At 34.3% G+C, this 18,406-nt stretch overlaps 1 protein-coding gene across 1 annotated transcript in view; it reads right to left on the bottom strand.

Moving 5' to 3' along the window:
- Positions 1 to 3,178: 3,178 nt before the first annotated feature.
- LOC119643660 (homeobox protein 5-like) overlaps positions 3,179 to 18,406 on the bottom strand; it is a 65,188-nt gene continuing 49,960 nt past the window's right edge. Inside the window, exon 2 of the mRNA XM_038043057.1 lies at positions 3,179 to 3,400. Within this exon, the coding sequence (XP_037898985.1) occupies positions 3,179 to 3,400 (222 nt within the window). The remainder of the gene's footprint in view (positions 3,401 to 18,406) is intronic.

Here is an 18,406-nt window from a genome sequence, read left to right as displayed (position 1 = left end):
TCGAACCCACGACCATTGACTTGCTAGTCAAGATTCCTCACCTTCGGCTACTCAGACGGATCATTCGAAATTTACTTCGATAAAATAAAAGGAAAATAGGGCGCAAATTTGACGTTTTTTTGTTCACAAACAAATGCAATCAATTTACATGTGATGCGATCAATAGCAAAACCGTCGTGACTAAAACTGTAATGTAAAATTTTTGGTTCATTTTGTAATTATTTTTCATGTATGCATAGAAATCCTCATGTGACAGATTACGAAGCCGAGGAGCCAAATAAAAAACGAACAAAAGTGCACGTATTTGCTTTCATTTTTAATATTAGAAATTTTATTACTAAAAACAATTATTCTTCGCTAGCTATTCTCTTACATTAAAGTACGCCACCCATCGCCACTGAAAAATGGATAATCTCCACGTAGATTTTTCAAAAATAAATTTAATGTTTGTTCCTGTGAAATCAAGTTGTTCAACAACGAAACAGTACCAAATTGCGAAATGAACAATTGAAATAACAACAAATGCCCTCTACACACAATAATCAATGGAATTAACCCACAATCTCCTCTGCACAACAGCTGTGTGTCAAAAGGTGCTAACCGTTAATCGAGACTGCATTCTCATCATAATTCACAAATACATTCATATGACCAGTCATCATCTCGTCTCAACGGCATTGTCAACCCCATACACAAGTCTTAGAGAATTTACAAACTTGACAAATCAAGAGTTTTGTGAAATATGAAGTTATTAAGGTTGGCAGTTATTCAACAACGTCTAACCAATATCCAGTTGAAGTCAACAATTTATCATCCCTACAGCTTAACATCCAAGCAGCCCGAGGTCCCAAAACTCAGAATGATGTTGCACCAGTCCATAGTATAACTGCCTCATATTCAGCATCGATTATCAGTCTAGCCGTTATGATCACATTCCTGCTCACCAGGTTTTTCTGTAAATAGAATGTAGCTGCTTAAACGGTTGTCACGTAAAGTAATCATCTATCCGACCAGGGTAACCATGACCTACCAATGAATCAACGCCTATACCGTCTCCCCGACGGAACATTACCACAGATATTTATCAATTTTGTTGACCTACGGTCAACGGGGAGCAGTATATTTAGATTTAATATATATTTTATTAAACTTTGATTTTATATCTTTGATTCCAATTTGCTAATATTCATACAACTATAAACATCAATATACTTTATATTATACGTTTTTATGTGTTTGTTCGTTTAGGTAGTTATTTTAATTACTGAACATAGTCATTAGGAGCAGGGCGCAATTTAGTCCACTCAAATGTGTCGTCTTTTTAATTTTTTCTTTTATATGTTTAAATAACATTTTTTGTGACATAATCTTGAATTGTTATATTCTGCGCATTCAGCAAAACCCTATTGTTGCAACTATACATTAAAATATATTTATATGATACTTTTAGAATAATTCCTAATTACTTTAAGGCAATTGTACTTTTTAGTCATCAATGTAGTTTACTTTCGTTATCAGCGCAAACGAACTTTGTTATTATTTTGCCTGGTCGTGATTTTTTATCGAGTACCTCTTAGTTACAAGAGCTGAGGTGTGCTGAGGCTGCTTCTTTGAAATAAAGTTGAGTCTGCTTTCATGTTTCGTTTAAACTATATACGGAGAAGCATAAACGAATATGCAGATTAACTCACCACCATCCCATACAGGCAATTTCGATTTATGAAGCTTTCTTCAGTTTGGGCGGGCTTACGAAAATAAATGCGCGTTCCGTGTAGCCATCCAATCACTTTGATAAATGTTACGAATATTTCAAACATCGTCGTTTGGACCATAACGCGTCACGAGACCATGAAAAGTGCAGCAAGGAGTTACTGGCATCAATGTTTCCTAAAATGTATTAAAAACTCTCTTTTGACACGAAAAACTTTTGCAAACTGTGTGTGGAACGATATTCGTAGATAAGTTTACGCTGTTACGAATATTACGATTATATAAAATCATTTACTGACATATTGTCAAATGGTGTAAAAGTATTTGAAGCGCCCCGCGAAGCTCCTCCACGTCTTACAAGATTTCTTTTCCGACAAACTCCATGTTCCTCAAATAATGTAATGTGAGCATAGAACCAAGCGACTAGATATAGCTCTCAACTTTACTTGATTATTTAATAGCAATATTTAACCAAGCTTTACAGAATTCATTATAAGCTTTGGCGAATTAAGCGTTAACAATTCGAGTAAAAGGCAAAAGAGAAAAAATTTCATTTCTGTACTTTTCATCAATTTAAAAATATTGTGTTGGTTCAGCTGTTTCTAAGTAAACAATTTTGCTTGAAATTTATTTTATTTTCAGTTTAGAGCTGTTTTATCTTATAAATGCAACTCTAAGAAACCAGCAATAACTCTGAAAAACCAACACGCCTTAACTATTTTTCTTACGCCTGATTTGACAAATATGAGAAAACGTTTCTCACATTCATATAGCAAAAAAAATTTAAATTGAAACCTGGTGGGCAATCAGTTAAGACGCAATAACGCAGCGATCGCATTTAATGTACATTTTGTACCGCGTACTGTGCATAAAAAATAAAAATTTAAAGCAAATAATAATGAACTTATTTTTATTTATTCATTTCCTCTTTTACACATCAAATTCAACTAGAATCAATTATTAGCCGAATTTAATTGATTCTTATAAATAAATCTTATACTAAGTATTATAGATATTGTTTGGCCTAGACGGCCAAACTATTGAAGCAAAATGTACAAACTTCTAATATATCTGACGATTGTTCGTACGTAACACTTAACTTTGCGTAACTTCAATACTAATTGAATTTAACTGGTTAAATCAATTATTATATCTATTTATTACACTTAGTGTAAGAACATGCAATAAATTTTTAAGAAAAATTGGAATTATTTATCATGGCTCTCTCCGTTCATGCATAAAATATATTGTGTTAAAACGTCCTAAAATATACTTTAAATATATAACATTTTAAACTGGGTCAGCAAATTCTAAAACGAAAGTAGAGGAAGATATACAAGTAAGCATACTTATATTCGACATAGCTTTGAAAACTTGCTAATTAAAACTAACACATTGTATAAAAAAAATGTACCTACATTACAAAACAAGCAAAACTAATGCATTGATTTGTGTGTGTTTGGTGAGATTATTGTTGTTGTATGTGCTGTTGCTCTGATACTTGATAACGTTTTTGGAGTTGTTGCTGTGGGTGGAGTGGGACTGCGTTGACGGTCGGTTGGCAGTTGTCGGGTGACTTACGTGCACCGGACCTACCTGCAATTGTACCTGCCGTTGCTGTTGCGGCTGTTGTTGGTGAACAGAATGATGATGGAGTTAATGAGGGTGTTGCTGCTATTGACCTTGGCACCTGAAATAAATAGAACGTTAAGACTTGTTTCTGTTATTGTTATAAATTAAATTTTTTTTTTTCCCGCTCGATATTTCCGGCCTCCTCCTTGCATATCTGTTGCTGGTAAGGTAGGTGTCTTTCATTTTCTTTCACAATCGGTATCACCCGCACCACTTTGCGGAATCGCTCTTGGCTTCTTATGACGTTTAGCTGAACAATTCGCCAATTTATTGCCACGTAAAAGAGCTACTGAACGCTATGCTTAAGTCGCGTCTTTAAATGCTTGGTTCCTCTTTATGTTTTCGCAAAATTGTTTAGCTGGTGGTGGTTGATTATAACGTAGGGCACGCACATGGATGAATTTGTTTCGCTTAACACAGTTTAATGTGATCTTGCCGAATGATGTATTTGTAGCTTTCCTTTCCCTTTCCCTCTTACATCGTTCTTTCGTTGTGTTTACAAAAAAATTACTCTTTTGCTCGAACCTTAAACGTCTTTCTCTTAGTTCTGTTGCAAAAGGTTTGTTTTTCTTGGTTTTTTTTTTGTTCCTTTCACTTGCAAATGTAAAATCATGCCACTGATTCCCTCGTTGATATATATTTTACTGATCCTGGTATTTATTTGCTAATGCACGTTTGACTGTGAGATTTTAATGCATATTCTTCTTCCTCACGATAACCTTTTGTTTTTTTTTTTTTTTTTTTGGTAGTTTTTTTTAACCTTGGTTTGCCCTTCGTTTTACCTTTTTAAAAAAAATTTTGTTAGTTACCTTTGGCATTGATTTGTCTTTGCCGATCTCTTTGTTTTTTTTTTTTTTGAATTGTTCAGTGTATGCGTGGTCGCTTTCTTTATTATTATTTCCTTTTTTTTCTTTCGTTCCTGAGTACAATTTTGTTAACAATTTAGTTTTGTCCTGTACCTTTTAATATTTTTTTTTTATTCAGTTTTACACAAATGCTTTTATTACATATGCCAATTCGCAAATTGTTTTGCGTGCACACACAAGCATACAAACGCAATTGCTAACGTTCATTTAATGCTTACGTCACACTTTTCGTTCTCTTTAAATGCATTTGCAAACACATCAACTTTTCACTTGAACACTTTTTTCCTTTTTTTTTCAGCCCATTAACTTCGATTTGACTTTTTTCCCGTTTACTTTGAGATTTTTTGTTTCTTTTTTATTTATTTATTTCTTTTACACCGCTTGCACTTTTCTTTTTTTTTTGCGTTACGATTTCTTGCGGCCGACCCACGCACTTTGGCTGCCGTTTGTCTAATACTCTCTTATATTCTCTGGTCATTTTGCCAACCACGATCAATTCGCCTTTCTTTGGTCTTTTTTCGCCGTATAGCGGATTTTAGGCGAAGACCTTTCGGCACTTTATTTAGCACAGGCTCTTAGTTGATCGCAAATGCCTATCTTTGTTGTTGCGTGTTCAATTTTAGGTATCTTTCAACTTCTATGCTTGTTCTCACCGATGTTGTGCGTGTGCCTTTGCATGCACTTTATGCAAAGTGCATTTCATCTGTTATTTACATGAGTTGCTTGTTGTGCGTTTATCCCTTTTCTCTTTTTTTTAACGTATAGTCACTAGTATTTAGAGACTTTACTCTTCTAATGCTTGAAAAGCAATGTTTATTTCGTAGATTTTGCAGTGGTTTTATTTATTTCTTTTCACTTGTAACTATTCAATTATTTGCATTATGCGTTGGTTTTTGAGAAAATTCCATTATCTTAAGAACTCTTTGTCTTTTTTTGAAATATTTTCTGTTTATTTATTTATTTATTTCACGTAAATTTTTTTTTTTTAATGTTCCATACTTGTTTTTTCCTTTTTTTTTTGTTTCTCAACCTTTTCTTTTTTTTGTCCAATGCTGTTTTTCCTCTTTTGTATGTTTCAAACATGAAAACTTTGTCTTTATTTAATGGTGGTATCGAACCTTCTTTTAAAGGGTCGAGGTCTCTAAAATACAGTTGTTCGCCTGGACCTGATGGAATTCCATCATGTGTACTTAAATCTTGCGCTGTCGAGTTGTGTGGTGTGATCTCAAAGATTTTTAACATGTCCTTGTATTCAGGTGTTTTCCCTTCATGTTGGAAGAGTAGTTTCCTTACTCCTATCCACAAGAGTGGAAGTAGAGAATTTGTTGAGAACTACAGAGGCATAGCCAAGTTGAGTGTCTTGCCCAAGTTGTTCGAGCGTATTGTTACTTAGCATATGGCCTTTGCCATTAATTCGTATATTTCTCCGCACCAGCACGGCTTTCGGAAAGGGCGATCTACAGTCACCAACTTGTTAGAGTTTACTTGTCATGTTTTCAAGACTTTTTCTAGTGGCTCTCGCACAGATGTTATTTACACTGATTTAAGCAAAGCATTTGATATGGTTAACCATAGACTACTTATCTTTAAACTCCAAGCCTCTGGTTTCCCACCCTACTTAGTGAAATGGATAAGCTCTTATCTGCACAATAGATCCTTCAGAGTTTTGTTTAACTCAATTAGCTCGGATGAATTCACCGTTACGTCTGGCGTACCTCAAGGAAGTCACTTAGGTCCCATTTTATTTAGTTTATACATTAACGATCTCCCATCGGTGGTTAATTCCAGCCAGATCTTAATGTATGCTGATGATGTGAAACTGTTTTCTTCCTTCTCTGTTAAATCGCAATCACATCAGCTTCAAGGTGATTTGGATAATTTTGTTGCATGGTGCTCTTTGAATCTTCTGAAACTAAATCTGAGTAAATGTAAGAAGCTTTCTTTCTCAAGAAGAAAGTCATTCATTACTCAGTATTTCATAGATTCGCATAAGTTGGAGGACGTCGATTCGATTACAGATTTAGGCGTTCTATTTGATCATAGGTTACGTTTTAACTTCCATATTGAGCTCTCGATTAGCAAAGCTAGGTCCGCGCTTGGTTTTATAAAAAGGTGGTCCAAAGAGCTTGATGATCCCTACATTACGAAAAGGCTGTACATGTGTTTGGTTAGACCCATACTCGAGTATGCCTCAGTTGTGTGGTCTCCTTCATATAGGTGCTACGTAGATTCAATTGAATCTGTTCAAAAAGAATTCTTACTGTTTGCCCATAGAAATTTGGGTTGGGATCCGATTGCCTCTCTTCCTCTGTATGAAAATAGGTTGCCTCTGCTGTCCCTACCGTCTCTTGAGAAATGTAGATTTGTTCTTGACGTTTCGTTTCTAATTAAAGTAATAAATGGTGCTATTGACTCGCCTTCATTACTTGGTGAAATAAGCTTTAATGTCCCTAACCGCTTCTCTAGGCACTTTATCTTGGTTAAGTTTAATCAGTGTAAATTTAATTATGAGCTGTTCAATCCGCCCAGAGTCGTTTGCAAGAACCTAAATGACGTCTCCCACTTATTCTCGTTATCGGAGTCTTTAAAGCCCATTAAAGCAACATTGCTTAATACGAGCGATTTACCTATGTCGTATTTAAACTAGCTTTTATCCTTAAAAAGTCGTTACGTTTCGAAAGTGAATTATTGTCAATTTATTATCGGTTGCCAGGCTTATGCATGTTTGCGATGGCTTAGAGGTTCATTTGCAATTTGGTCCTGTACCGCTTGTAAGTGTGCTCCTATGCTGATAGTATACAAATTTTTTTTCTTTTTCTTTTTTTTTCTTCTTATTTGTTTTATTATGCTTATACTCAATTTTATTGTTAATTAATATAAGTTTTGCATTAAGAGCCAATTGAACTCGACTGTTATTTGTTTAGTTGATTTTCTAGTATAAGTGGAAAATAAAATAAATAAATATTATATGTCTTTTTTTTTTTTTGTATTTTTTTTTTTTATTGGTTCACTTCACTCCCGTTTTTTGAAAAAAAATAAAGGTCCCTGCTCGGGCGCCACTTGTAAGGACGTTTCCGTCTCTTTCCCAAACGTTGGGGCAACTCAGCGGCCCGGGGTAATGGAAACGCACAAGAAATTTGTATTTTTTAGTATTTTAATCTAAATCTTATTCCGACTACTGTAACTCGAAAATTTTCTCTTATTCGGCGACTGAATTCCAACTACCTTAATCTATTCTTAACCTACGCTTATCTGGCCTATTCTATTCTTATTCTATCTTAATCTATTCCTATTCTATAAACTATGCTTTAATGGGGAGCATAGATGTGCCGAAACTCTCACCTCCCAGTGGTGATCCCCGGGCAACGGCTTCGGCCGGCTAAGAAGAGTTTAAGGTTTTGGGCTACTAACTCGGCGACGAGTTTCTGAGAGATGGTGGAGGCGTTGGCTGGAAGATGAGCTCTTCACTCAATAGCTGGTTACTACCTAGGAACTGAATGGGTTTAAGTAAGATGGAAGGTAGTAATCTAGCGAGTGCATGGTAGATCGCCCCTGCCATGTCAGTGCAATACCCGAAACCTATATATCTCGAAGAAAAGTAGTTCATGGTGTTGGCTACCAAGGAAGTATGGTGAATCCGAAGCAAGTACGGTTGTTTTTAACATCCGCCCAAAGTATGCCAAAGGCAAAACAAACTGGGAGCCACGGTGGTCAGGAGGCTCGCCTCACAAAGCCACGTATGCCTGCGGGTGTATGATGGACTTTGTTCATAAAGTCGTTGGAATTAAAATACTCTCAAGAGGGAGTTAATTATACAAAAAGAAATTGACGGATGGCCTTCCCTTTGGCCCATTAATTAAAAAACTCTCTTGAGAATTAATAGATGCAAAAATTAAAAAAGGGATTTGACGGAAAGGCTTTTTCCCCTTTTGCCTATTTACTTTTGAACATATGTCACGGATGCCTGCGGGTAATGGTGGTAATTGATCAACGGCGCCGTGGAAGCTATATGGCGGAAGCGAGCGCAATTTTTCCCTTTTTGAACGCATATCGTTGATCAATTTGTGAGTCCTGACTGCTTGGGTGCGGCCCTTCGGGGAGTACTCGTGGTGGTTGTGGTTGGCGGTTCCTAGCCAAAGTGAAACCTCACCACTGACCAGAGTGGGGTTTATTGTTCCATACACAATAAACCGTCCTGGACTCTGGTGCTGTTTAGGCCCCTACTCTGTGGGGATTGTCTAACTCGCCAGGGAGCGTAGTACGCTTAAAAGTGGCTTTGGCCACCGTGGGGTTAAGCCTTTCAGGCAGGAACCCACGTTAAACCCTTGCTACAAATTCTATCTTAATCTATTTCTATCGTATCTTAATCTATTCTTATACTATGTCTATCCTTTTCTTATACTACGCCTATCCTACTCTTATCCTATCTTTCTCTCTAACACTCCTGTCTCCCCAGCTAGAAACGGAGAATCCGTGACGCCAAAACGAGGAATGACTTTGGATCCTCACACTTCATACCTACAATTCCAACCTACCTATAAAATGTAAGGAAGTACGAACAAGACAAAATAACACCAGGCGCTTATCTTTCCTATTACACACCTTCATATTGCGTTTACAAAAATGTTCTTCGATCATTCTAATGGACAAACGAAAAAGGGTTCCTTCAAGGGCATTCATTATTTATGATGTTGAGAACAACTAAACACGAACATGCATGGAAATACATAGACAAATTTGCGGGAAGAAAAAAAATAAAGCGCGCTCTGGGTGGAGCGACTACTTCATCCTATTGGCTTTCAAACCATTCAAACGTTTAGCGATCCTTCCCCATTTGTATTCTTTTTATTAGCATGTCCGTTCGTATAAATAGTCCGCGGAAGGTGGAAAAAGAAACAGTGTTATCAGCATTATAAACAAAAAGGCCAAAATTTTATTGTATTTATTATTTTATGACCATACTTAACCAGTATTTACCGAGAAAAGCTGGCTAATAAAAGGCAGAGCGAATTTTACAGATAACGTTTGAAGGCAAGTTTGCCAATATTTGTACCCTGTATAAGCAAAGTTTTGTCTTCATGTATTCTAAAAGTAATCGAAACATCAATGCGGGAAAACCACCAATATAAAATTTAGAGAAGTCTTAAATATTTAGGAAAATGGAATCAACCAACAACACAACATTAACAATCTTAATACTAACATTATCATCAATATAAAGCGAAGATCAATATAGAGCATGAATTTGTAAATTAGATAGCTACTATTTTCAGACGACAATAGACTCTGTCATCTTTATATCTTCCCAAAATTCGTTATTTCGATTTCGCACGACAGCGAGGATGCTCTTAAAGATCTTTTATCAACGCAACTTAGTAAATATTCTCAAGTGTCGTGGACTCAAATTTCTTAAAGGTCGGACTTAAAATGGACAATCGTCTCTCAATCAAGTTTCATAGAGAAGAACCAAATGTGGCAGTTCCTTCAAAATTGTACTCCACACTACGACCTTCGATATTGGTCTTAAGCACATTGCAATGAAGGCCCAAACTATGACCATTCTTTCAATGATGGTTTCGACAACGACCTTTTGAGCATTAATATACACAAAATTAGAACATATTACCAATCTTTTTTAAATGACAGTTTCAATGGTGAAATTCCTGAAATGAATTTGGAAGAGTTAATAAAATAAAGAATTAAATAAATTGCAATTAAAGATATGTTTTTATATTATTCTCCTGGTAGCCATGTCGATTATGATGTGAATGTAAGCTACGTTTAATATATAAAAATAAATTATAAACGGAACTTTGCTCAGTTTCTTTAAACGCTTGATTGGAAAAAGAAGGACGTGCCCAAGAAATTGGTACATTCTATAAAATAGTTGAACGTAAAGCAAAAGCAACCAAAACCAAAAGCAATTTGGAGAAAATTGCCCTTTATTTGGAATCACTTGACGAGTGCTTTCTGCGGATATTTCTATCGAAACGCTTTAGTCAAGTGTATCCATCCAAAATCTCGTATAAAAGATGAAAGAAAATAATATTCAACATGCTGTCTTGCGAGGAAGGCATAAATCGCTACCTAACGCACGTATTTTTGAGTTCGTTCAAAATGAAAATAAAGGGATTGATGTCTAACTTGAAAATTTAACTTTTATTTTATTAATAATTCTTCTTAAATAGTGTGAATATTTTCTTATCATTAAAGCTCTAATCAGTTTTACTAAATTGTTTGAGCTAAGCATTTAAACTTTTTTATTGACTTTTGTATAAACTGTAAATCAAGGCATTACGTCCGCAAGTACTTGAAAAGTATCCTTGGAGTTGCTGCCTGTCGCAGTTTCTATTTAAAAAATAGCAAAACTGTTTTTTCCTTGGTTTTTGACCATAGGAATCAATATATTCCCTTTCATCTTCACATTGAAGTAAAAGGCAATCCAATGTTCTCCAGATTGATTAGAGTACTCTGTATTTGCTTTTATAAGACCAGGTTTAGAGCTCACTTTTCGAGGTAAATTATTAACTGGAAAACCAGCTTGAAAGTACTTCTTTGTAGAGAGATTTGCCTTAAGTGCTTGTTCTATTTGTACGTATCCATTTTAAAGCCTAATTTGCACCTTTCTCTTTTTATCTATCACGAGATATTTGCAAAAAGTCTCTTATTTATATGAAGAACACGATCTGAGTGATAGATTCCGTCTGATTTGTATAGCATGCTATAAGTTCTGGTTGATCCTTATTTTGCTGCAGAACAAGCGATTTGCAGTGCTTGAGCGGGTATTTGAACACCATTGACCGATAAATTAAACATTTGCTAATAAAAATGCTTGAACTTTAAAGGATCCATTGTTCGATCGCGTGAATAAGCGCTATTGTAAACTATACAAAACGGTAAAAATTTTAGAAGTTATCCTATGACGAAAGTATCTAATGATAGAGTACGGTTTCGAGAATACAGAGTTACTGTCTTAGCTTATACTCTATTAAATGGATGTACAGCTGCTTATATTTGTTATATTTTTTGATCAGCAACCCATTCCAATTCCAGGATTAATAGTTACTTGATTCATAAACAATTGTGCTTGCAATATTTTAAGCTGCGTTTCAGGATTTTCCACTGATTAATATGATCGCTTTTCCAAATTAAATATAATGCGTAAGTCAGCATTTTTTAGTAAGAGTTTAGGTTAATTAAAAATATCTCCATGCATCTTTCTAAACAAATCAACTGTGTCACTCTTACCAAACAGCTCAGTTAAATGTTTTTTTATCATCGTGAAAAGCTCACTGGTGTAGTGTTCTGGATGCCATCCAGAACATGGTAAATGTGTTCGACTAGCGTAAGTTCCACAATTAAGTAGAGTTAATATGTATGACCTGTACTGATAATTGTTGTCACTTTGCGAAACCAGAACATTATTTAAGTACACGGAGACGTTTCGAAACATTGAATGTCGAAAATTATTGACAACGCGACATTTATTGGCAGTAACATCAGAATTATCTTTGTTCTTCCAGTGAACAACCAACTTCAAATAAACGCTGGAAAGATCTCTTGATATATATCTCCTTTGCCAAGAGAGAAATTCTATACAGCTGCAATTGTCTAAGAATTGAACAGGATTATATGAAACTTCTTCTGTGCTTTTTATAGGATGAGGTGCAAATAAATCTAGTTCATTTTTCATACATTCTTCATGATTGCTCATAGTTGGTAAGAAAATATATCCTGAAGCGACGTTTAAACCAATTTTTCCAGAGCTTTTTTGAAATTTAGATGTTATCTTGTTGGTAGCTTTTTCTGTCAAATTATTTATGTCTTTTTGCCTTACTCTTTCAAAAATTTTCTAAGTGTGTAAATATTTAATATATTGGGATTTATTGCTTTTGTTATTCTGCTGATGCCTGCCTCATCAAAAGCAAAGGCTAGGGAACCGCAACGTCAATTGCAGGTATCAGAGAATTTTCAAAATAAATGGAAGCACTATTCTTTCATTGTGATAGTCGAACTAATGCATGAATTTTTATTTTTATTTACAGTTTATATATAATTCTTATAACTAAAAGAATAACAATAAAAAAAATAATATCATTGGAAAATATCAATGTTAAATATGTTGGTGCATACAGGCAATCAAAGAAATAAGCACGGAAGGAAAAATGCAAATCAGGGTATTATTATTTCTCAATTGACCTAAATAATATAGCTTCCAAAATTATGCTAATAAGTATGTTTAATAATAAATTCGATTTTTAACTTTTTTTTTAAAGAAAAGTGCGTTACAAGTGTTTCGCGACCGAAATGATGGAGAAGGGATTTGCCAGAATCCACTGCTTGGTCATCAAACGCAGACCCTAAGAATGAACCAATACTGCGTCCATGTTGTACCACTCGAGGTGACACATATAATGCTCGCACCGCCTTTCTGTACAAGAGCTTTTCTTTGGGACTTTATTGGTTTCGAGGAGAATCGAAGTTTTTTTTTATGCTTTTTTAAACCCCCCAAATTTTTATTTTTTAGTTAAGTGTTTCCAATTGCTGTGTTAAAGATAATCTCAGTCAAAGTTTTGATTAAGTCATCATCAGCACAGTTGAATATAGCTTTTCTTAATTTTCTATTATTGGTTTTGAGGACATACAGAATATGTGGGTGGCTCTTCATTGGCTTTAAATTCTTTTTTTAAGCCCATATTCTACTGTCTCACAGAAGCAATAGCAAAAATTTGACTTAAGTATGTTCGTTCTTCATTTACTGTTTGCGTAAGATCAATTAATAAATAACCCTGAGGTTTGCTAGTCACATTATCAGATATTCTCATAACTTCAGATGAATTTTCGGGACGACCTTGCCTCGCTAAATATTGAAACTGTAGGATATCTCTAGGATTTTTGGAAGCAACTCTATATTTTGAATTCATTGAAATATTTGTTGTGTGCGATGATTCGTGAAAAATGTTCTATGATACTGTGTGACAAAAAAATTTCTATGATGTGAACCCTAAGGAAAAAGTTCACAAACTATTTTGGTGAAAGCATCATTAAGTCATCGACTAAAATGAGTGTTGATTCATCGAGAACATTTTCCAAATTCTTTGGTATTGCATTGTTATATTCAATATTCGCCATATTATCCATATCAAGTTTTGCATTTTTTTCACAATAGCATCAAATTATTCGATCAATTTTTGCACTAATCAAGAAATACTTGTTATAAAGACGATTTGTAAAAATGTTGTTTTAGTAGTAATTGTAGTAAATGGATGGTCAAATTGATAAAACATGTTTTCTTGTTAATTATAAAATAGAGAATAAACTAGATCTTCATGGCTTGTTTTTCAATGTAGATAAAGAATTTATATAAATTGTTGTGAGCACATCTAAATTTAAAATCATTTCGATGATGTGGGCAGTTAATAAATTTAGCACAAAAATGATTTTGGTCTTTAGTCTTGTCATTTAATTCCTTTTCACCGAATGTAGGTCTAAATAAGAAGTAGTTAGCTACAACAGAATTTGCATCCATATATGCTAGGTCTTCAATAAAAATTTGTTTCGTAGTAGTTTCAGTTATACTAGACATAGTTTAATGAATCACTGATAAATATTAAGCTGATTTTATATAAACTTCGGGTTTATATTCTAAAAGTCTCACGTCTCTTTCAGTACTAGTTGTATTGCCTCATTAGATGGATCACATATGGTGCTCAGAAAACTCCGCGCTAACCAAAACGAAATGGATAAATTGATTTTTGGCTTGAAATATTTCGTCAATTTAAAAACTACAATTAAATTTGGTTTTTCACCTTTAAGAAATTTTAAACCAGTTTTATGGCTATAAGGTAATAAATGTAATTTTATTGGTTTTACACGTCACCAACGGATTCATTTAATGACATACAACGAGAACATACAAATAATAACGGCTCAATTTGAGTTTATACAACCTCAGAGCATCCGACAACATTTATTTCCAGAGAACATTGAGTGTAATTTTCAATATAAGAAGGATGGACATTGTCTATTGATTGTCAATCAAAAAGAACGTCGGATAACACTTGATGCTGAAACGTGAAGATTAATAACTCGGTTTGGAATTTTTTCCCAACATTCCTATGTTGGAATACTTTGTTTATCAGTAAAATCTAAAAATTCACCATTCAGATAGTTAAAGCTATGAGGTAGGTATTAGAAAAAAGCGATATCTCTCCAAAGAAGGTTCAAACTGATCACGGAAAGGAAATTTTTAATAAAGATTTTGAAGACCTGATGAAAGATTACCAAATTAACCATCATACATTCATGCGAAAACTTCCGTATGTGAAACATTCAATAGAATATTAAAAAACCTTATGTGGCTAATGTTTAATATTAACGGATTAATTATAAATAGATGTTTCGGACCTTATTAGCCAAATACAATAGCACATATCACAAAATAATAAAAATGAGATTAACAAAAGAAAATGACAAGCAGATATTACAAAGTGCTTATGATTTTATCAAAACATTTCCTAAACCAAAGTTTAAGGTTGAAGGTTATGCAAGATTAGCAAATTTAAAAAAAAAACAGTTTTTGAAGACTATGAAGCGAACTGGATCGTCGAAATATTTCAGATTTGTAAAATAAAAATTACAAATGCTGTTACTTACATTATCAAGGATTATAAAGAAATTGAAATGTTAGGATCATTTAATGAATGCAAAAATTTCGGAACAAGAATGCCTATTTAGTGGAAAAGACATTGACGAAGAAGGGAAGCAAATTTTTTGTGAAATGGTTAGGGTTTGATGAAACACATAATTCATGGGTTAACACAGCTCAATTCCTTCGATAAAAATGAAATAAGATCAAGTTTGCTATTACTATTGTTATTATTATTGCTGTTGCTATTAATATTAAAATATAAATAAAACAAAATCGAAAAATTTTCATTGCGTATTAATTTTTTGTACATTCACTCATATATACATATTATTTACATAGTATTTATTTATGTATTTTAATTACTTATTTTATAATTTCCTTATTTTATAATTTATAATATCCTCTAAAATACATCACTTATATTCTAAATAATCTAACTCTACGTTTTTGCAGATTTCTGTATACAATCTATCCGATGTGCTTTTTATGACTTTTTGTTCACCATAGAAAGATATTCTATTTGTAGCGCATTGTTTTAAGCACTGCATATTAGTTTCGCAGTTACACATCTTTTTGCTTATTCAACTTTTTTCACTTATTGTCCTTTATTAATGACTTCATCATTGACTATGTACGCGTGCACTTTGATGTTTAAACCTGCAAACTTTGTCATAATTCTCCCAATATTCTCATCTTTCATCAAATTTAATATTTTTTTGCTATTAGGAATGATATTGTGTATATTGCCGGTGAGGTAATCTATTAAGTCAAATTTCTGATGAACATTTTTAATAATATGATCATTATAATATGGTCAAGTTCAACCTCTGCATGTTCGTAATAAGACAGTAATGATATTGCTTGGCCATTTCGTTAAATGTAGTTAGCAAGCGGATGTACAAGCTTTTTGGTGCTTTCGTTGTACTTGTTGAACCAACCACCTTTCATGTACCTTTGGAAGGTGCTAAATTCATATGCTGATGTTTATATTATTCACCTCGAATCGATTGATGTCGCAGTTGGCTATCGGGAATTTTAAGTCAATGGCAATTTCGCGAATAGTTCCAATTCTATAATAACTCGTGTGAGCTAACCTGCGTAATTCCTCTCCAATCGGTTTATTATACTTGAAGCGATAGCCGCCAATACGCACCATTTAAAACTGTAGACATCAGCATTTTCATATTAATTGTGGTCTTTTGTGTACATACTAATTGGCAAGGGCATATGTGAACCCACAGGAATGGACTCCAATTTACAGATGGTTAATGCGAAAAATTTAAATTCTGCTATTGCCCAACCACCACCTCGTTCTTCAACTGGTTTTTTAAGCTCGATAAATAGCTCGTCAATCTTGTGTTTGACTTTGACTGCTTTCTTTTGCAGCACTTCATTGAGAAATGTTGCGTTGTTAGCACCATTTCTGTTTCCACTCCCTTCACATAGGCATCAAATAGAACCAAGTTGAACTTTACACTGTTAAATTTATCTCATTTAGCTTGAAATTGTTCGTGTATATATGTTCGGATATCATCTAAAAATTTGTCGATTGATATCTCGTCCGTTACGTTGCCAAAAATTTTGTTTTGAATTACATTTTCCAGTGTCGGTGGAGATGTGATGAATGTCTTGTCACGGTTCTAGCCCCTCTTTGGCCGGTAGAGCGAATTAGTTGACGGGGTTTGGCTCTCTGAGCCGCATGACGAAGAATAAAGAAGAAAAAGAAAGAAAAAAGATGTTTTCGTCGGCAACCTGTCGTACGTCTGTCTAGCGTGAGTCCGTCTGTATATTTCTGACGTCCTCCCTTAACACAACACAGAAATGTCTATGCACCTCCTTTTTCTTTTTTTTCTGCGAGCTAATTAACCCTTTTTTTTTCATATGATTTACGAAACGCAAAATTTTTGTTACAAAATAATTGAATTGGTCTCAATTCCTATCAAAAGCAAGCGCTTTTATTTTTTATTATTATTTATTTTTTCTTTCTACTTTTTGTTTTTCTTTCTGTTATTGTTCTCAATTGAAGACAACGAAATTGTCTACTTTTCTTAACGTTTATTTGCGTATTGCAATTTGTTTACACCATCAATTTTTTATGTCGAATGATTAGTTATTATGTAGTTTTTCTAATATCAAATTTCCGCATTAATTTTTGATGAATTTTGGCATGGTTTCACGACACTCCTTCTTAATGTCCTGTCTCTTCAGCTGCCAAACTAGAACTCCTCATCTATCTTAGAGCCAAAAACCGACAGACTTCTCATCCCTGCTCAATTCTTCTCTTCTTTTTTAGGTTGCTCTCTATAGCGGCTCGCGGCTACTCTCGCAAAAGCACACAAACTACCGCAAAATCATGCGATCTTGCCCTTTCTTGTAAAAGCAAACAAAAAGAAAAAAGGAATGCCGCAAAATCACATGATTTTCCCTGTCTTAATGAAATAGAAAAGAAGAAAAGAACAAAACAATTATATCCCGCAATATCATGCGATTTTGCCTATGATGGTAAAAATGAAATAAACGGTACCGCAAAATCACACAATTTTGCCTAACGGCGTGCCATTATTGCGATACTTGCGGTTGGCACGGACCGACAGACACCCTACCCAAGGTTTGTTCGCGGCCGTAAAAGTCTTTTCTTTGAAAAGCACAGCTGCCTTCTCCTTGTGCTTATTGCTTCTCAAGTGGGCTTTGTATTTTATTTTGGGCATGAAAACTTTGCACGGGGCGCAATACAGCTCGCTGGCCGGAAGTTTCGCCTTGGTACTGATTTCAAAAACTCCTTTATGCTTAGTGGTGTTGCTTGTAGACGGCTCGTTGTTCAAAATGGGGTTAGTAGGCTGGTTTTCTTTAAATGCTGTTTTACAGTGTTCTGCGAACTTTTCACACAGACAATTCGTATGGAACTATTATGCCACAGAAATTGCGCCATGTAATCATGCTCATAATCATCGCGCTAGTTCCTATCAACCATATCACATTCTGGATCGGTGTGTACTTACACATGAAACTCAGCTAAAATCAATCAACAGCTGAATTTAATTGGCTCTTGGAAGTAAATATTATACTAATTATTATTAAAAACTAGCATAAAGTATGCGGAAGAAAAAAAAAATTAAACATTAATTCACGCATAAATATATAAGAAATTCTAAGTAAAAAAAGAAGAAAAAGCATGTACACAGGTTGTACAGATGTGCACCCACCACCAGTACAGATTCAAATTGCTAGTGAACCCCTAAATCATTGCAAACATGCAAACGCTTGGCAACCGATATCAGTAAAAAACACCAGTTAATTTTTGAATCATAGCGAGATGTTGAGATTGTAAGTTAGCATAAATACGATATAAGCAAATAGTGTGTATTAAGCATAGTTGTTTTGATAGACTTCCAAGAGTCCAATATTGAGATTAAGTGACAGACATCATTTAGGTTTCTGCAAACAACTCTGAAGGAATTAAGCAGCCCATAATTATGTTTACATTAACGAAGCTTAATGAAAATACAGTGCCCAAAGAAGCGATTAAGGACATTAAAGCTTATCTCAC

Source organism: Glossina fuscipes, unplaced genomic scaffold, assembly GCF_014805625.2.
Source record: "Glossina fuscipes isolate IAEA_lab_2018 unplaced genomic scaffold, Yale_Gfus_2 61514, whole genome shotgun sequence".
In the NCBI taxonomy this organism is placed as follows: Eukaryota; Metazoa; Arthropoda; class Insecta; order Diptera; family Glossinidae; genus Glossina; species Glossina fuscipes.
Note: the sequence above shows the minus strand (reverse complement) of the source record. Positions and strands in the feature narration are given on the sequence as shown.